The sequence below is a fragment of the Heptranchias perlo genome, unplaced genomic scaffold (genome assembly GCF_035084215.1).
Source record: "Heptranchias perlo isolate sHepPer1 unplaced genomic scaffold, sHepPer1.hap1 HAP1_SCAFFOLD_43, whole genome shotgun sequence".
NCBI lineage: Eukaryota > Metazoa > Chordata > Chondrichthyes > Hexanchiformes > Hexanchidae > Heptranchias > Heptranchias perlo.
The window spans coordinates 6,891,407-6,912,874 of NW_027139442.1; the positions used below are offsets into that span (position 1 = coordinate 6,891,407).

Here is a 21,468-nt window from a genome sequence, read left to right on the forward strand (position 1 = left end):
AGTGCCCGCGTCGCCAACAGAACCGTGTCGAGAAATACAGATTGTGGAATTCTGAGCCGATTTGGTGAACAGACACTGACCGTACAATGTAGAACAGTGTTTCTCAAACTGTTTTCCTCACGACCCAGTGGAAGAAAAATATTTCCCCATGGACCCAAACCAATAATATCTTCTGACTGGAGTTTTCATCAAATCCCAATAAAGGTCAATACATGCTCGCTCTTCACTCCACTTCAAGTAATAAATAAAATTAGACATCGACGTTCCTTGAAAATCATTTTAAATACAGTATAAATACAATAAGAAAACGGTCAGGTTGAGTTTCACTTAGTTAATGTGACGGGTGTTGTTCATTGTCTCGTTCCAATCTGGATCACAGGATGAAAGCGCTTCACGCATATCAGGTGTCGCTTTCTTTCTCTTGTTTTTAACCTTGTCAGAGTCGAAAATCCTAGTTCGCAGATGTAGGTTGTTGTGAACGGCAGCAACAACAGAACACTAATCTTACTTAACAGAGGATATTCTTTGAAAGCACTGATCGAAAAAGATGACAAACTGAATGACTTGTGGTGTGTTTTCAGTGTGCTCACAGGTGAGTCGCATCAGCTCGTTTTCTTCCTCAAGCATCAAGTTTAGCTTCATTATTGATTCAGGATTTCCGAAAGCAAAAGGATCTTTCACCCAACGCTTTCCCATCAAATTTTCAAATCCCTCTGCAGGGAAGTAGCGATCAAAATGTTCAGACAGAGCAGCGAGATGTAACTGTATGACACATTTCATTTCATTCCCTTTATCTTCATTGATGATGTTCTCTCCACCCCAGAGGGCTGTGGATGCTCAGTCGTTGAGTGTATTCAAGAATGAATTTGTTAGATTTTTGGAGAAGGAAATCAAGGGATATGGAGATAGGGCGGTAAAGTGGAGTTGAGGTTCAAGTTCAGGCATGATCTATTGAATGGCGGAGCAGGCTCGAGGGGCCGTAAGGCCGACTCCTGCTCATATTTCTTATGTTCTTATCCTGACAGAGGTGCGGTGCCCAGAACTGAACACAGTACTCTAAATGAGGTCTAACCAGAGGTCTGTATAACTGTGACATAACTTCCACTCCTTTTTATTCCAGATCCCTAGAGATAAAGATCAAAATTCCATTACCGTTTTAACTTTTTTTTGCATCTTTAATGAATTGTGTACTTGGTCCCCTAAATGTCTCTCCTCCCCCACTGTTCCCAGCTTCTCCGCATTTAGAATATACCCTGATCTATCTGTTTTATGGTCCAAGGTGGATGACTTCACACTTCCCCACGTTGAACTCCATCTTCCACAGTTTTGCCCACTCACTTAATCTATCAATGTCCCTTTGCAACTTTCTGCTCCCATCTACAATGTTAATTGTGCCACCTAACTTCGTGTCATCAGCACACTTGGATATAAGGGTCTCTACATAAGAACGTAAGAAATAGGAGCAGGAGTAGCCCATACGGTCCCACGAGCCCTCTCTGCCATTCAATCAGATCAGGGCTGATCTTCGACCTAAACTCCACTTTCCCTTCCGATCCCCATATCTCTTGATTCCCCGAGAGTCCAAAAATCTATCGATCTCAACTTTTGAATATACTCAACCACTGAGCATCCACATTCCTCTGGGGTAGAGAATTCCAAAGATTCACAACGCTTTGAGTGAAGAAATGTTTCCATAAGTCGATCCTACATAGCCGTCCCACTTATCTTGTGACTATAAGCTTCAGTTCTTGACTCTCCAGCCAGGGGAATCAGCCTCTCAGCATCTACCTGTCAAGCCGTCTAAGAATGTTATACATTTCAATGACATCACCTCTCATTCTTCTATCTCCACAGAATATAGGCCAATTTTACACAATATTTCCTCATACTACAATTGCAGCAAGACCTCCTTACTTTTATATTCCAACACCCTTACAATAAAGGCTACCATATCATTGGCCTTCCTCACTCTCATTAGACCCTTTGCAGCTCACTATTTCCAGCATGTTGTTCCTCTATTCCTTCTAGAGGGAAAAGAAATGAAGGCTGAAATCATTTTACTATAATTACACCCGTTTATGTTTTGGAAACAATATCCAACTGAACTGTATCAAATTCGATTGCAAACTTAAGAGTTTCTGAAGGAAATAAACAAATGAGAACACTTAATTGCGATGGCCGGGAATCGAAGCCGGATCAACTGCTTGGAAGGCAGCTATGCTCACCACTATACCACCATCGCTGACAATGCACGATGCTAAGATAGTTGATAAACATCAGAACCTGAACAGACACTGCAAACTGTTGGATTTTGTCCTTCATTTGAACTGCTTTCTGACGGATCCTTTCTCGCTCTGTTGCAGTTCCCGTTTCCGCCCAGTAGATGTCGCCAACCCCCCAATCAATGGAAATTACACAACAGCCAGTCATCCTTCAGCTGAAATCGGCCGCATCACCCATTCAGTGAGGTTAAATAATTACATTAAATGATTACGGAGACCTGACTACCAGCTGGGCACGACTGGCTGCTTAATATTCAAGTCTATAAGATCTTTAGAAAGGACAGAGAAGTAGGGAAAGAGGAGGAGTAGCAATATTGCTAAAGGACAATATTACAGCAGTTGAAAGATCGAATATCAATGAGGGTGAGCGGGCAGTGTAAACACTCTGAGAGAGACCCATCACAAATGCCCCCACTGTATTCATCCAGAAGGTATAAGAAGGGCGAGTGCTGGAGATTTCTTCATTCTGCGTAAAAGTATTTGTGAGATTGTGGAAATGTCTGGAAGAGGAAAATCCGACGGTAAAGCTCGGGCCAAGGCCAAACCTCGCTCATCCTGGGCCAGACTTCAGTTCCCTGTGGGCCGTGTTCACAGGCTCCTGCGAAAGTGGAACTATGCTAAACGTGTGGATGCTGGAACCCCGGTCTATCTGGCTGCTGTGCTCGAGTATCTGGCGGCTGAAATCCTTGAGCTGGCCGGCAACGCGGCCCGCGACAACAAGAAGACCCGCATCATCCCCAGATACCTGCAGCTGGCCATCCGCAACGACGGGGAGCTCAACAAGCTGCTGGGAGTGGTGACCATCGCTCAATGTGTCGCCTGATATCCAGGCCGTGCTGCTGCCGAAGAAAATCAGCATTGTCGGCTCCAAGAGCAAGTAAAGCGGCCAAGACTTAATCTGATAACCCAAAGGACAGGACCAACTTATTGAAATCTTTGAAGAAGGAACAGAAATTGAATACAAGTTTAATGCAGTAGATGCAATATATTTGGATATTCCGAAGGCCTTCGATAAGGTACCGCATTGTAGACTCATGGCTAAGTTCAGAGCATGTGGTGTCAGGGGACAGGTGGCAGAATGGATAGCAAGCTGGCTACAAAACATAAAACTGAGAATAGAGGTTAAGGGTCGCTACTCAGACTGGCAAAATGTGGGAAGTGATGTTCCAGTTGCTGGGACCACTGTTCTTCACAATTTACATTAACGATTTGGATTTGGGAATCGGAAGTACAATTCCAAAATTTGTGGACGACACCAAATTGGGGAATGTAGTTAACACAAAGGAAGAATGCATCAAAATGCAAGAGGACATTAATAAACTTACAGAATGAAGAATAAGGAGGTCACACACTGCTTGGATTATAAGAGTCTAAACGGGATAGAGGAGCAAAGGGAACTCGGGGTACAGATATACAAATTACAAGAAGTAGCGACGCAGCTCAATAAGGTCATAAAAAGGAAACTCAAACACTCGGATTCACTTCTTGAGAGATAGAATGGAAAAGCAAAGAAGTTATCTTAAACTTGTATGGGACCTTGGTTAGACCAAACTTGGAGTATTGTGCACAGTTCTGGTCTCCATATTATAGAAAGGACGGAGAGGGATTGGAGAAGGTGCAAAAACGATTCTCATGATACGAGAAATGAGAGAATATTCTTATCAGGAAATGCTGGGTGTATTTTCTCTGGAAAAGTGAAGGCTGAGGCATGACGTGATAAAGGTCTTACGATAGGCTTTCATAGGGTAGACATAGAGAAAATGTTTCCACTTGTGAGGAGTCCAAAACTAAAGGTAATAAATATAAAAAGGTCGCTAATAAATCCAATCGGGAATTCAGGAGAAACTGATTTCCCCAAAGAGTGGTTAGAATGTTGGAAACGCTACTACAAGGATTAGTTGAGACAAATAGCACAGATCCATTCAAGGGGAATCTAGATTAAGACACGAGGAAGAAAGGAATAGAAAGGTATCCTGATAGAGTTAGACGAATTAGGGAGGGAGGAGGCTCGTGTGGAGCATAAACGCCGGCACAGACCAGTTGGGCCGAATGGCATGTTTCGGTGCCTTAATTTCGATATAACTCAATGTAAAGGCTCTTTTCAGTGCCAACCACTGTATCTGTTACTGTCTGAAGGGAGACGCTGATAACATGCGACCTGTGTTGCTTTGAGCTGCTTTTGTCTCGTTGTAGACGAGATGAAGTACTAATGGGACTGGAGTCGGTGCACCGACCACCGCTTCTGGACCCCAGTCCACACATCATCTGATTTCTTGTATTTATTTAAACTACTTGCCATGCCATGCTCGTAAAGCATCACCAGAACTGATCGACTAATCTTTCTACATCTGTGGAATTCAGCGCTTCGCTACGTTTCTAATCTATTTTGTTGGATTATTTACAAAACGCATCAAACACACTGTAGAATCAGTGAGATCTAACTCTGAGCAGAAACAAATAACAGTGAACGGCCTGGTGCCCAGGAGATCAGAAACATTACTTCGCCTGTTAACAACTAAACCGTGTTTCGAGTCCACCGACCCGCGTTGGTTCCATATGGGGGATTAAGCAGATAAAGCGGGAGGGGAGGAGTCAGAGTGACAGACAGAGCGCAGAGCGGCCTCTGATCTTCCAGCTCCACCTCCAGCTTTCTCCACCCGCCAATTTAAAACCGTTTATCCATAATAGAATCGAAACACTGTGCTCCGCACAAACCCTTACAGACTCGGGCTTCATATTCAAGGATTTCCAGAAACCTGGAGCTTCAACTAAGGCATGTTACAATTAACAGTCAGTAATGTTCCTGCCTAAATACAGTCCCTTCGAAAACAAGTCACCCCGCCTCCTTCCATTTCAGTCCCAGACCCGATTCTATCTCCCCACACATCCCCTCACAGACGGGATCAGCAGTTTACAAACACCTTATTCCAGCTGATTTGGAGAAACTCGTGTGTTGTGGTTTGAGTTGTGATGCGGAGTTTCTCCACCAGTGTTACCGTCTCATAGAGACTCTCGCCCTGAATCTGTGAAAAGAAAATGACCATGAACTGTGACTGGAGCCTTAGACTTCCCCAGTTACAGTGAGGCCCGTTCCGGACATCTCATTCTCTCTGTTTTATATCAGACTGTATCCCACCTTCATGTCCAGCAAAACAGAAACACACACACTCTGTCACTCTTACACTTCCTATCAGTGTGTTCATATCACGCTCAAAAGCAGTATCGACCCCAATATACTGCATCAGAGAGAGAGGGGATGACAGACACGGTGAGAGAGAGCGGAGAGACAGATGCCGCAGTATCAGTTTCAGAAGAACCTGTGAAGTTCCGCTGAATCCAGAAAAATCCTATTGGAGAGACAAAAGATGCAATCTCATCTCTCACTGATATTGTACCAGACGCAGACACAATATTAATCCTACACTCAGTGCAGAGAGTGACAAAAACAATGCGCCACATTTAACCCTCTCTTGCCTGCTGTACTATATTCGGTTTTGCAGCTCAGGACCGTTCGGTAATACTCTCAGTGACCGAGAGTTTCACTCTGATTAAATAAATCTGGGACCGGTGCTGTCAGATATTAATCCTGCACGGTCCCAACAAACACACTGACTCACTCTTTCCTCACATGTTTCTCCAGGATTGGTTTGAGAAATCCTCCCTCCCCCATCCCCGAGTTTCGGAGCGACACGTCAGATGTTTCAGTAAAGAGTCCAAGACTGAACAGAAACCACATGCTCATTTCACAGCCGCTCACTTTATCTCTGAAAGGCTCTTTACCATCAAAAGATACAGAGAGAAACAGCACGGATGGAAACATCTCGTTTTATAGTTGGAGATTGTAAAGTCCGTCTGGATTTCTGCGTTAGGCACTGGTGGAATCCCATCTGTTTCCCATTCTGGTGCCTGTTCCTGCACTGCCTGTGGACCCCATTCCCTCTGACCTTTCCCCCAGCCCCACTTCCTTTGCTCAGACTCTGAAAAATTCCAATTGGGGAAAGTTTCCATCGATTTTTGTTTTGGGATTGAAACCAGATATCTGCGCATGCGCGTCTCAGCCCCGCCCCCAGCGCTGGATTTTGGTGAGCAGAAGAGCGCATGCGCGCTCCCCTCCCCCAGCTCGGCCTGTGGGCGCCATTCCCTCAGTGAGCGGAAGAAGATGGTTTAAAACAGCCGGGAATGGAGAGATCACGGCCCCCGGGGGAAGGGAGCAAAGAGCAGCCTCGTTACAGCAGCTCATCGCTTCGGGACCGTGTCCGCAGATGGGCTCAGAGATCGGCATTGAGTCCGGGGGAAGGGCAGGGGGAGTCCGGGGGCTGTTTGTAAGAGGCGGAGTGGATCAGGAACTGGTCCCGGAACATGGAGTGAGAGGGGGAAGGGAGAGGTCATTCTCGGGCTGTGTGTGTACAGGGTGTGTCCAGGGGAAGGGAGACAGAATGGGAAGAACCTGCTATTTAAAATCATTGCTGCTATCTCTCCCCAAACCAGTAGTGAATGTTCCTGGTTTAGTTCCATTCTCACCCTGTTGTTTTTGGAGAGTGAAGAGTGGAAACAGAGTCGGACAGTAAAGATGTGTGGACTTATACAAAGAACATTTATTGAAGGCACCAGGTGAGAAGTGTGAAGGACACAATTTAAACAACTGGTGTTATATTTCTGTTGAACGGTTATTGTCCTGGGAGAGGGAATTAGAAACCTGACCTGTACAAAGTCCCCGCCCCATCGGGTAGTCCCATTCATGGATCAGTGCAGGGGTTGGGTTGAGTCTGGATGTCACTAAATTGTTGTAAAACAGCCCAACACACCTGGTGTGCAGAAGCTGAGTGCTGCAGTACTGCAGTGGAGTCAGACACTGACACTCTTTGTATCGCTGATTGACATAATTATCATTAACAGAGCTATTAAACTTATCACTTTTGTATTTTCTGCCTCACTGGTTCTGGAGTTACAACAGTTACTTTTTTCTTCTGACAGAAAAATACTTGAAGGGCCAAGAATAAATGTGATGCTTCCTCCATCCGAGGCACAAGGAACAGTGCAGCCAGCTCCTCCTCACACACAGTCGGTACGTTATCATTCACAGAGACACAGACAGGTCCTCAGTTCCACAGTCTCAGACAGCAGAAGCAGTCAGTCCCAAACTGATCCCAATATCCGGAGGCACATTTTCAATCCAACACGGAAACAGAGCAGGTGATGCAGACGCTGTTTCCATTTCCCCCTAACTCAGTCCCACTGACAGGTAGATAAAAAATCCCAGTCCAAAGTCATGCTTTAAGATTGTCAATCCCACCGTAGGTTAACAGTAGCTACGAATTAAATACCAGATAGTAATCACACATGGTGCCCGATTGAAAGGTACGGAATGAATTGCAATAATGTAACCCGAGATTCAAATTGAATACTTGACCAGAACTCTCGCACACATGTGAGTTTAATACATGTCGTATCCATTCGAATAGTGTAGCATGAGATACAAATTGCAGACAGGTCCAAAACTCTCATACAGTGTCAGATTGAGAAATGCTGTGACAGCGTAACATGAGAAACAAATTAGATATCAGTTTATAATACACTCATGGTATGAGATTTAAAGATACAGTATCAATTCTATTAGTGCAGACTGAGATACACATTACACAGCAGTCCAAAAATGTCATCATATCAGTTTGAAAGATATATTATCATTCAAATTTGTGTTCAGAGATACAGATTTAATCATAGTCCAAAAAGCACACAATTTATCTGATTAAAAACCTCCAGCATCTTATCCGAAAGTGCATCCATATTTACAAATTAAATAATGAGAAAAACTATTCAAACATTAAGATATTAAAGCTAAATTATTGAACGCTATAATATAAACAGAGAGAATAATTTTACAGACACAGAATGAATCCCACACTCGCATACCGTACCAGAGACTGAGACATGCAGAAGGAATCTCAAACTCACATACAATACCAGAGACTGACAGATACAAAAAGTGAATCCCACACTCACACACAGCACCAGAGACTGACAGGTAAAGTATGAATCCCACACTCACACAAGCTACCTGAGACTGAGATACAGAAAGAATCCCAAAATAACCTACAGTATGAGAAACTGCATATGTGGAAATAATACAACACACACACACAGCACTAGAGAAGGTATATACAGACCGAAACCCACACACAGTACCAGAGAAGGTATATACAGAGTGAATCCCACACACAGTAATAGAGAAGGTATGTACAGAATGAATGCCACACACAGTACCAGAGAAGGTATATACAGAGTGAATCCCACACACAGTACCAGAGAAGGTATATACAGAGTGAATCCCACACATAGTACCAGAGAAGATATATACAGAGTGAATCCTGCACACAGTACCAGAGAATGTATATACAGTATAATTTCCACACACAGTACCAGAGAAGGTATATACAGACTGAATGCCACACACAGTACCAGAGAAGGTATATACAGAGTGAATCCCACACACAGTACTAGAGAAGGTATATACAGAGTGAATCCCACACACAGTACTAGAGAAGGTATATACAGAGTGAATCCCACACACAGTACTAGAGAAGGTATATACAGCGTGAATCCCACACACAGTACTAGAGAAGGTATATACAGAATGAATCCCACACACAGTACTAGAGAAGGTATATACAGAGTGAATCCCACACACAGTACTAGAGAAGGTATATACAGAATGAATCACACACACAGTACTGTAGAAGGTATATGCAGAATGAATCCCACACACAGTACTAGAGAAGGTATATACAGAGTGAATCCCGCACTCACATAGAGTACCAGAGTGTGACAGATACAGAATCTATCCCACAATCACACACAGTACCAGAGACTGAGAGATCCCAAATGAATCTCACAGTCACCTACATTAGTACAGGCTGATTTACACTTAACATACCAGACCAAATATCTCATAATGTCAGATTGAAAGATACATTATCAATTCCATTGGTGCAGACTGATCTACACATTACATATCACTACAAAAAAACTGACACAGATTCAGACTGAAATATACAGTATTCCATTCACACAGACTGAGCTACACATTATATACAAGTTCAAAAATGTCACCATATCAGTTTGGAAGACACACCAAATCACAATTGTGTTTCCATCGATACAGATTTAATAGAATTCCAAAAAGTGCCCACATTCTCTGATTATAACCTGCAACATTACATTTTGAAGTGTATCAGTATCTACCAATAAAAGACTGGGGAAAATATTCATACATTAAGGTATTAAAGTACAGTTTTGAATGCCGTACAATAAACGGAGATACAATTTACTTAAATATAATGAATGAATCTCACACTCAGATACAGTGCCAGAGACTGACATGTACAATGAATCCCATGCTCACACAATGTACCAGTGACTGGCAGATCCAGAGTGAATGCCGCACTCACACACTGTGGTACAGACTGACAGATACAGAATTTATATCACTCACATACTGTATCAGAAATTAAGAGGTATGGAATGAATATCTCACTCACTTACAGCACCAGATACAAACAGAAACAGAATGAATCACTCATACACGCGCGCGCACGCACACACACACACACACACACACACACACACACACACAACCAGAGACTGATAGGAACACAATTAATCCCACACTCACATACAGTACCAGTGATTGAGAGATACAGAATGAATCCCACACTCGCACACAGTACCAGAGACTGACAGATACAGACTGAATCCCACACTCACACACAGTACCAGAGAATGACAGATACAGGATGAATCCCACACTCACACACAATACCAGGGACTGACAGATAAAGAATTAATCACACACTCACACACAGTACCACCGATTGACAGATACAGAATTAATCTCACAGTCATGTTACTGCAGACTGAGTTGCACATCAGATACCAGTCCAAAAACCTCATAGTGTCTGATTGAAAGATGCAGTATCAATTCCATTAGTGCAGACTGAGCTACATTTTATATACATTGCAAAATACTCATACAGTATTATACTGAAACATACAGTATCAATACCATTGGTACAGACTGAGCTACACGTTACACACAAGTCCAAAAACCTCATAAATGATCAGACTGGAAGATGTAGTTTCAATTCTATTATCACAGACTGAGACACAGATTACATGGCAGTCCAACAATCTCATAAATGATGACTGGAAGATACAGTATCAATTCTATTCGCACAGACTGAACTACACATTACATATCAGTCCGAAAATCTCATACAATATTAGGCTGAAAGATACAGTATCAATTTCATTAGTGCAGACTGAACCACACATGATATAGCAGTCCAAGAATCTCAAAGAGTATCAGACTCAAAGATACAATATCAATTCCATTAGCACAGACTGAGGTACATGTGACACACCAGTCCAAAAATCTCATAGAATATCACATTGAAAGATTCAGTATCACTTCCATTAGTGCAGACTGAGCTACATCTCACATTCCAGGCCAAAAATCTCATACAGTATCAGACTGATAGAGACAGTATCCACTCCTTTAGTGCAGGATGAGCTACATATTGCATGCCAGTTCAAAAATCTCATAGTGTTCGACTCAGATACAGAATTAATTCCATCAGTGCAGACTGAGCTGCACACTACATACCAGTCCAATAATTTCACTGTGAACAGATTGAAAGGTACATTATCATTCACAATAGAGTTCAGAGATTAAGATGTGATCCCACTCCAAAACTCACACATGTTGTTTGATTGAAGAAAATTAATATTTACAGATTAAATACACGATGAAGAACTATATCATTTAAAGTGTTAAAGATACAGTTTCAAATACAATGCTGTAAACTGAAATAAGAATACAGAATGAATCCAGACTTGCACATTGTCTCAGAGACTGAATTACAGAATGAATCCCAAACTGAGATAAAGCAGCAGAGAATGGCAGATACAGAATGTATCCCACACTCAGATACAACACCAGAGATTGACAGATACAGAATGTATCCCACACTCAGATACAACACCAGAGATTGACAGTTGCAGAGTTAATTCCACACTCACACATAGTACCAGAGACTGACTGATACAGAATGAACCCATCACTTATATGCAGTACCTGAAACTGACAGATGCAGAATATACCCCATGCTCACACTCAAAAACAGAGTCTGACAGATACAGAATGAATCCCAACGTACCAGAGACTGACAGATACAGAATGAACCCATCACTTATATATACTACCTGAAACTGACAGATGCAGAATATACCCCATGCTCACACTCAATAACAGAGTCTGACAGATACAGAATAAACCCCACCAGACACAGTACCAGAGACTGACCTCTACTGGACGTAAGCGAGAACTGTAAAAGAGCGGAACAAATTCACATTTCCTGTCGTGGGAACAGAAACAGGACAATGTGCAATGTGAGGAAAGTTTCTGTCTGTAACTTTTATTCTCGTATTTTTGCACATTTTGATAGTGAAAAATGAAGTCAATTGATTCATAATATTTTTTTTGTTTTACTCATTCGATAGTTGTGAATTTGACCCATTATTTTTCACTTACATTGCGCAGTATTTCTCTCTAATTTCTCAGGATGATTTACATTGCTCCTCTGTCCCGTTTAGACTCTTAATTTCCAAGCAGTATGTGGCCTCCTTAATCCCCTTGGCAAAATGCACCAGCTCACACCTTTCTATATTGAAATTCAATGGCCATTTACACGGCCGTTCTGCAAGCTGATTTTGTCGTAGTCTTCCTCGATATAGACAATAATACCCGAAATTAATTACAAGAATTTATAACAGCGTTGCAAGTAATGTTTGGTCCAACAGCTCGTCTCCATTCCCAGTTTTTCTAAATCCCACTCGTGCAATATAATGTGAAGAATGAGTTGATCTTCTGTCCCTCTCTCATCTGCAAACTTCAATGATCCGGGATTTGGGGACATCTACTGGCCGGAAGCAGAACTGCAACAGTTCGGAACAAATTGCTGAAACCGGACAATGTGCAGTGTGAGCGTGTTTGTGATTGGTGCCAGGTACTAAATCTGATTTTTTTTCTACCTGCCCTGTTTGTGATTGAACAGTAAACAGAGCCGGACAGTAAGGATGTGGGGAGTTATACAAAGAGCATCTATTGCAGGCATCATGTGAGAAATATGAAGGACACATTTTAAACAGCGGCTCTGTGGTTTTGGTTGAACTGTTAGCCCCATCGGAGAGGGGATTAGAAGCCTGACCTGTGCAAAGGTCCCCGCCCCATCGGGTCGTCCCATTCATGGATCAGCGAAGGTGTTGGATTGTGTCTGGATGTCACTAAATTGTTGTAAAACAGCCCAACACACCTGGTATACAGAAGCTGAGTGCTGCAGTACTGCAGTAGAGTCAGACACTGACACTGTTTGTATCACTGGTTTTCATTTGTGGATATTACAATGATTATTAACAGAGAGATTCAATTGATCACTTTTGTATTTTCTACCTCACCTGTTCTTGAGTTACAAGACTTAATTTCTCTTTCTACAGGTAAATACTTGAAGGACCCAGAATCAGTGTGATGTTTCCTCCGCAAGGAACAGTGCAGCCAGCTCCTTCTCACACACAGTATGTACATTATCACTCAGAGCACAGAGACACAGACAAGTCATCAGTTCCACAGTCTCACACAGCAGAAATAGTCAATCCCACACTGATCCCAATCCAACAGTCAAACAGAGCAGGAGATACAGATGGAATTTCCATTTCTAAACAAATCAGTACCGCTGACCGGCAGATAAATAATTCCCAGTCCAAAATCACACCCAGTATCAGATTGAAAGGCTCTGTTTTAATCTCACATTAGTTCAGCCTTAGCTACAAATTAAATACCAGTTAGAACTGACACATGGGACCGATTGATAGATACAGAATGAATCACAATAGTGTACCCCGAGATTCAAATTAAATACCAGCCCACAACTCACACACATTATGAGTTTAAAGATGCAGTATTCATGCCAATAGTGTACACTGAGATACAAATTAGATACCAGTTCAGATGTTACCCATATTTGACTCACATATATGTCCACAAACTTCATAGTGTCAGAATGAAATGTACAGTGTCAATTCCTTTACTGCAGACTGAAGTACACATTAGATACCAGTCCAAAATTCTCATACAGTATCAGATTGAAAGATACAATATCAATTCCATTAATACAGATTGAGCTGCTCATTATATACCAGTGCAAAATTCACATGCAGTATCGTACTGAAATATACAGTTTCAATTCCTTTACTGCAGACTGAGGTACACAGTAGATGCCAGTCCAAAAATCACATTCAGTGTCAGACTGAAAGACACAGTTTCGATTTGACTCGTATAGACTGACCCACACGTTACATGCCAGTATACAAATCTCACACAGTATCAGACTGAAAGATACATTATCAATCCCATTAGTGCAGACTGAGCGACACATCATATACTGGTCTAAAAATCTCAGTGACAGGTTGAAAGATACAGTATTAATTCCAACAGTGCAGATTGAGCGACACATGATATATGGTCCAAAATTCGAATACAGTATCGTAATGAAAGATACAGTATCAATTTCATTACTGCAGACTGAGGTACACATTTGTTACCAGTCCAAAATTCTCATACAGTATTAGATTGAAAGATGCATTATCAATTCCATTAGTGCAGACTGAACTACACATTACATACAGTCCAAAAATCACATTCAGGGTCATGCTGAAAGATACAGTATCAATCCCAGTATTGCAGACTGAGCCACACCTTACAAACCAATGTAAATATATTACACGTTATTAGACTGAAAGGCACAGTACGAATTCCATTAGTACAGACCCAGCTACATATTGTATGCAGTCCAAAATTCGTATATACATATTATCATATTGAAACATACAGTCTGAATCCTATTAGTGTAGACAAAGCTACACATTGCAAACGATTCCAATAATTACTTCAAACTCATGCTGAAAGGTATGGCATCAATTCCATTATTGCGGACTGAGTTATTCCTGACATACCAGTCCAAATATAGCACAAAGTGTCAGGCTGAAAGATAAAGTATCAATTCCATTAGCGCAGACTGAGCTACACAATAAATACCAGATCAATAATTTCACGGTAATATATTGAAATATACATTATCATTTACAATAGTCTTTCAAGAGATTAAGATGTAATCCTACACCAAACCTCACACATCGTTTGATTGAAACAAAATACAGAAGTGTATCCATATTTAAAAAATAATGCTAGACAAAGGACCGTGCAAACATTAATGAATTAAAGATACAGTTTCAAGTAACATGCTGTATCCTGAAATAAGAATACAGAACGAATCCAGACTTGCACTTTGTCCCAGAGACTGAGTTACAGAATGAATCCCACACTGAGATAAAATTCCAGAGATTTCCAGTCACAGAATGAATCCCACACTCACAGGTGGCTCCAGAGACTGACAGATACAGAATGAATCGCACACTCACAGACAGTACCAGAGACTGACAGATACAGAATGAATCCCACACTCACAGACAGCACCAGAGACTGACAGATACAGAATGAATCACACACTCACACACAGTACCAGAGACTGACAAATTCAGTATTAATCCCACACTCACACAAAGTACCAGAGACTGACAGGTTCAGAATGAATCCCACACTCACACAAAGTACCAGAGACTGACAGGTTCAGAATGAATCCCACACTCACACAAAGTACCAGAGACTGACAGATACAGAATGAATCCCACACTCACATACAGTACCAGAGAATGACAGATAGAGAATTAATCTCACACTCACAGACAGTACTGGAGGCTGACAGATACAGAATGAATATACAGTCTGACATCGACTGGCCGTAAGCGAGAACTCTAACAGAGTGGAACAAATTCACATTGTCTGTCGTTACAGAAACAGGACAAAGTGCAATGTGAGGAAATAGTTTCCCTCTGTAACTTCCACTCTGTTTTTTAAAAATATTTTGACAGTGAAAAAATAAGACAACTGACTCATAATAAAGTTTTTGTTTTGTTGATTCAAAAGTTGTGAATTTGCCCCATTATATTTCACTGTACATTGCGCAATATTTCTGTCTGATTTCTCAGGACATGAATTAGATTAATTCAAATAAATCGAACTAAAACACAAATAAAAACTGAGCACAAAGCTGGAACTTTTAATGGCGACCGTCAAAAGTGAAAGGGATGAAAGGGAGAGAAAAAAATACCAAAAATGCTGGAAAGACTCAGCAGGTCCGGCAGCATATGTGGAGAAGGGAAGCTCGGGTTAACGGTTCAGGACTATGACCCTTCAATAGATCAGAAAGGTTAATCCGACATAATTTAAATAAGGGACGGGATTCAGCAGAGAGAAAAAGCTTCAGAAAATCTATTAATTTCACTGAATCCGGGCAATTGTTTCACGTATCCACTGTACAGATCAGTGTAAATAATAATACAAAGGGAAAGAGTTAAATTCAAAGTTATGGGGGAAATAAATGACCTTTAAAAGTTTTTTTAAAATATAAATAAGACCCGTTTGTGTTTTCGAAACACTATCCCTCTGAACATCATCAAATTCGGTTCCAGTCTTGGTGATTCTGAATTCAGCGTGCTGGGATTCAAACCTGTTGGAATTAACTGTTTGGAAGGCAGCTCTGCTCACCATTATAGCGCCTTATTTCACTAGGAGGGAAAAATCGTGTGTTTCTGTGGAGTTTGGGTTTGGGGTTTCTGGTACTTTAATCATAGACAATAAATAGTTTCCAAACATCAGCCCCTGAACAGACACAAAAAGCTGGTAGAATTTCTCATTCATAGATATTAAATAAGAGGATGGCAAAAGCGAATAGGAAGAGGTTAGGAAGAAGTCACAAAAACAATTAGGGAAGAAAACAGCAACTACGAAATCAAATTATCAAGGAATATAAAAAGAAATAGTAAATTATTCCACAGACACAAAAATAACAAAAGGAAAACCAGAATAGTTTGAGTGCCACTAAGGGATGCACAAGATAAACTCACAGGTAATGTCAGCGAAATGGCAGAAATATTGAATTGTTACTTTGCCTCAGTATTTACCAGGGAGATTAACAGGGTAAATATGATATAGAGGAAGAGGTAAATAAAGATATCAAAACATTTAAGTTAGAAAGGGTGGTTAAACTGGTCCAGATGGATTGCATCCGCACATATTAAATGAAGCAAGGGAAGAGATAGCAGAGGCACTGTTACATATATAGAAAAAAAATCATCACAAAAACGAATAGTGCCAAAGGGCAGGATGATAGTTAATGTGATTCATATATTTTGAAACAGGAGATAGAACAAGTCCAGGGAACTATAGGCCAGTTAACAAAAGGTCGGTGGTAGGAATGATCATGGAATCTTTTACTCAATGAAGCAATCGAAAAACATCTAGAAACCGAAAATATAATAAAGAATAGTCAGCACGGATTTCAGAAAGGGAAGGTTTAACAGTTTGACAGAAGGTTTGAAAGTTTAAATTACAGTTCAACATAACTTATCTGCTTTTCAATTCTATTCCTCTAGAAATAAACCCCAGTGCTGTGTTTGCTTTCTGTGGCCTCATCAACCTGTGTTGCTACTTTTAATGATTTGTCAATCTGTACCCCGAAATCCCTTCGCTCTTCTACCACATTTAGACTCTTATTTTCCAAGCAGTATGAGGCCTTCTTATTCCCCCGAGCAAAATGCACCATCTCACACCTTTCTATATTGAAATTCAATGGCCATTTACACCGCCTTTCATCAAGCTTATTAAAGTCTTCTTGTATTTTGTTGGATTCTTCGTCAGTATAGACTATACACCCTAAATTAATGACAAGAATTTAATACAGCATGCAACCAACATTTGGTCCAACCAAATGTTTCCAATTCCCAGTTTTTCTAAATGCCACTCGTGCAATATAATGTGAAGAATGAGTTTATCTTCTGTCCCTCTCTCACCTGCAAACTTCAATGTCCCGGGGTTTGGGGACATCTACTGGCCGGAAGCAGAACTGCAACAGTTCGGAACAAATTGCTCAAACCGGACAATGTGCAGTGTGAGCGTGTTTGTGATTGGTGGCAGGTATTCAATCTGATTGGTTTCTTCAGATATCCAATCAGAGAGTGAATGGAAAAGGTGACGTTGTATCACTCCGAATGACCCAATCACAATCAATGCCTTCCTCCATCCCTCATTAGCATAGGGCTGTGGGGCTGCCTATTTAATCCGAGTTCGGAGCGGATTTGGGTCATTCCTGGGTCTGAAATTGAGTTTGAAAATGCCTGAGGACAAGAAAGCAGCTCCCAAGAAGGGCGCCAAGAAAACCTTGAGTAAAGCACCAGCCAAGGGCGGCAAGAAGCGGAGAAAGTCGAGGAAGGAGAGTTACTCCATCTACATCTACAAAGTGATGAAGCAGGTTCACCCCGACACCGGCATCTCCTCCAAGGCCATGAGCATCATGAACTCCTTTGTGAACGATATTTTCGAGCGCATCGCGGGTGAGGCTTCCCGCCTGGCCCATTACAACAAGCGAGCGACCATCAGCTCCCGGGAGATCCAGACCGCCGTGCGCCTGCTGCTGCCCGGGGAACTGGCCAAACACGCCGTATCGGAAGGGACGAAGGCGGTGACCAAATACACCAGCTCCAAGTAAAACTCCACAATGCACTGAAAAAAATGAACACAACGGCTCTTTTAAGAGCCACCCACAGTCTCTCTGAAGACGCTGTAACGACCCCTCTGTGTAGAATCATTTTACTGTAGAATGTTTGATACTAACTGTTTTTCTATAACACTTGTGCTTTTCTAATTTCTCTTGAAATCTAGCAGATTCTCGTCATCACTGCCGGTTATAATCTGTGTGTTTCTTTTTTTATTTAGTCCCAATAACCAAAAACGTGTCACTGATCCTCTCGTTCTCGTTCATATTCCGACCCTTCCCCCGCTACTGCCCATTAAGAGCCGTTTTAAGGGGGTGGATTAGACTTCAGTCATTTCTTTCTCCTTTTCACGTTTGTTCATTATTCGGGAATATCACTTTCAGAACCGCAATCCTTTGTAAAGCAACAGCCTTGAAAGGGACTTCACACCGAGTACAGAATAGTCTAAAGGATCTGTTACTGTTCGACTTCTTACACCAGGAGTCCCGGCTCCGGTTTCGATCGCGATGCAGCTCCTGCGAACAGGGATCAATCCACAATCTGTCGTTTGTTCCTTTCACAAAGATTGAGCTGGAATCTGTCTCGTTACAAAATGGGTCTTTATTCCCGCCCGATTGAAAATGAACGGTTAATGAAGCCGGATTTTAACCGCAATGTATAAGGTTCTGGAAGTTGTGACGGGAAATGTGGAACAACAGAGTAAAAGGAAAGAGATATTTAAATTTTTGTCTTTCGCGACATTATTTACTAAATCCGCTTCTTGTGTTACAGATATATTGGCGGGCTTTTCAAATTTCAAAAAAACGGATCAGCTCGGTATTTTCCGTCCTTTTCTCATTCGGCTATTGATTGGTGAATAAAACAGCTCTCTGAATGGGCTGTTCGTTGAACCAATGAGATTGAGAACAGATGAACCAATTACAAGTGCCCCCACTGCACTCCTCCAGAAGGTACAAGAAGGGCGAGTGCGGGAGGATTTCTTCATTCTTTGTGAAAGTGTTTGTGAGATTGTGGAAATGTCTGGAAGAGGAAAAACCGGCGGTAAAGCTCGGGCCAAGGCCAAGTCTCGCTCATCCCGGGCCGGACTGCAGTTCCCTGTGGGCCGTGTTCACAGGCTCCTGCGAAAGGGGAACTACGCTGAACGTGTGGGTGCCGGAGCCCCGGTCTATCTGGCTGCTGTGCTCGAGTATCTGACGGCTGAAATCCTCGAGCTGGCCGGCAACGCGGCCCGCGACAATAAGAAGACCCGCATCATCCCCAGACACCTGCAGCTGGCCATCCGCAACGACGAGGAGCTCAACAAGCTGCTGGGACGGGTGACCATCGCTCAGGGCGGGGTGCTGCCGAATATCCAGGCCGTGCTGCTGCCGAAGAAAAACAGCAGTGTGAGCACCAAGAGCAAGTAAAGCGGCCAAGATTTAACCTGATAACCCAAAGGCTCTTTTCAGAGCCACCCACGCTATCTATGAAAGGGCTGGTCACTGTCTGTGGGATCAGGAATTAACTTCAAAAGGACTTAGTTTCTCGAATCGGAATCAACAATAACTTGTTATGCACACATCATCCATATCGGTCTGTTGCAGTAATCGCTTCCGGACCGCAGATGTCGCCAACCTCCAATCGATTATAATTTGCAGTTTGTCTGGTGAATGAGACAAAATACCAGAACCGTTAGAATTGCCAACTGGGCGGGTGGGATACAGAAATACCAGGGACGCTTAATATTATTTACCGTCCCATCCTCGGACAACACTGGCTCAGTCTGTGTTATTTTACCCAGATTTGTACAACGGATGCTGACTGATGTACTGTTATTGTATCAGCGATTACTGAATTAAGAATGTGAGTGAAATTTGTGTTTGGATGTGAGTGAGGTATTTATTCTGTCCCTGTCCGTCTGATATCTGCTCCCTCCCCTTTATAAGTTTCCCATTTAAGCAAATTTCTCACGACCCTGCCATTTCAACCCAGGAGATCACAGCTCTTTCCATCGCCGATTTGGTGGCTCTGAAAAGAGCCTTTGTTGCACTTGGTGCTGAAGCCGGGTCGGGTTTAGGCGCGCTCCCCGCGGATGCGGCGGGCCAGCTGGATGTCTTTGGGCATGATGGTGACTCGCTTGGCGTGGATGGCGCACAGGTTGGTGTCCTCAAACAGCCCGACCAGGTAAGCCTCGCTGGCCTCCTGCAGGGCCATGACGGCCGAGCTCTGGAAGCGCAGGTCTGTCTTGAAGTCCTGAGCGATCTCTCGCACCAGGCGCTGGAAGGGCAGTTTGCGGATCAGCAGCTCGGTGGATTTCTGGTAGCGGCGGATCTCCCTCAGAGCCACAGTGCCGGGTCTGTAGCGATGAGGCTTCTTAACTCCGCCCGTGGCTGGAGCGCTCTTCCTGGCCGCTTTGGTCGCCAACTGTTTGCGAGGAGCTTTCCCGCCGGTCGATTTGCGCGCTGTCTGCTTGGTCCTGGCCATTTTCTGAACAGATCTCAACACAACCTGAGACTGTGAACACGGAGTGCGCTCTGGGGCCGCCTTTTAAAGCGTCTAAGGGTATCCGCCCCTGGCCTGTGATTGGCTGAGGTTTCTCCCCCAGACAAGGAGGGACTGCCCCGGGACTGTGATTGGCAGGTTTGATCCAAGATCTGTCAGTCAGACCAAAACGGCGGGAGGTATTGGGTCCCAATTGGCTGAGCTGAAATTAATCTTCAATTTCAAAAAGCCCGCCAATTTCAGAGCATCAAATAACAGTTTCAAGAAAATGTCATTTCCCTCCAGCAATTTAAGAATCTCTCTCTTTATAATCTCCGTTATTTCCTTCTCCCCAGCTCAAATCTCAGGCTGTTTCACATTCCGGTTCATTCTCTGATCTGTCTGTAAACGGGCGGGAACAAATCCCCGGTCATTGCTTTCCGTAACGGGAATTGCTTTCCAGCTTCAATTTCAAAAATCCCGCCAGTTCCGGCCCGGTGAACCGCTCCTCAAACAGAAACTTCACATCGAACTGATAATTGAATGAGGGCAGGAAATAAAGACCGAGCAGAGAGGACACAGCGGGAGAGGGAGTGAGGAGGGATTTTACTCTGAGCGGAGAAGGTAATGTCTGGGGAAAGACTCTGTATCACCGCCTGTTCATTTATACCGTGAAACCGGGAATTCCGCTCCTTCTCTCGGGATGGCCGAGAACCCCGGCCGTTGTTTCTGATCTCCCTGTACCGAGTGTTGGGGTATCTCCCCATACTAATTAAATATCGGAAACTGATTCCCCATCCTGAGATCTTTCCTCTCCCCGTTCCCAGGTCAGTGCTCTCTCTGTGAGGCGGTGGGTGGCTCTTAGAAGAGCCTTTGTTTTGTGTTCGGTTAGAAAGGGTCGAGTTGTTCAGCCGCCGAATCCATAGAGAGTGCGGCCCTGCCGTTTCAGAGCTTACACCACATCCATGGCAGTGACCGTCTTGCGCTTGGCGTGTTCAGTGTA

General features: G+C 42.9%; 2 protein-coding genes and 1 non-coding gene across 3 annotated transcripts; 2 read left to right on the forward strand and 1 right to left on the reverse strand.

Annotated features, from left to right (window-relative positions):
* Nucleotides 1-2,170: 2,170 nt before the first annotated feature.
* trnag-ucc (transfer RNA glycine (anticodon UCC)) lies at nucleotides 2,171-2,242 on the reverse strand. The gene has a single exon. It is a non-coding gene; the product is annotated as a tRNA-Gly (tRNA).
* Nucleotides 2,243-2,778: 536 nt separating this feature from the next.
* Nucleotides 2,779-3,105, forward strand: LOC137312569 (histone H2A type 1-H-like). Its single transcript, XM_067979100.1, has one exon. It carries the CDS (start codon nucleotides 2,779-2,781, stop codon nucleotides 3,103-3,105), a length of 327 nt encoding a protein of 108 aa, XP_067835201.1.
* A 15,863-nt stretch (nucleotides 3,106-18,968) lies between these two features.
* On the forward strand, nucleotides 18,969-19,411 carry LOC137312523 (histone H2A.J-like). Its single transcript, XM_067979059.1, has one exon. It carries the CDS (start codon nucleotides 19,022-19,024, stop codon nucleotides 19,409-19,411), a length of 390 nt encoding a protein of 129 aa, XP_067835160.1. The 5' UTR covers nucleotides 18,969-19,021.
* Nucleotides 19,412-21,468: the final 2,057 nt, after the last annotated feature.

What these genes read in the sequence shown, in the direction of transcription:
- LOC137312569 (XM_067979100.1), top strand. Translation starts at nt 2,779, where the DNA reads ATGTCTGGAAGAGGAAAATCCGACGGTAAAGCTCGGGCCAAGGCCAAA.
- LOC137312523 (XM_067979059.1), top strand. Translation starts at nt 19,022, where the DNA reads ATGTCTGGAAGAGGAAAAACCGGCGGTAAAGCTCGGGCCAAGGCCAAG.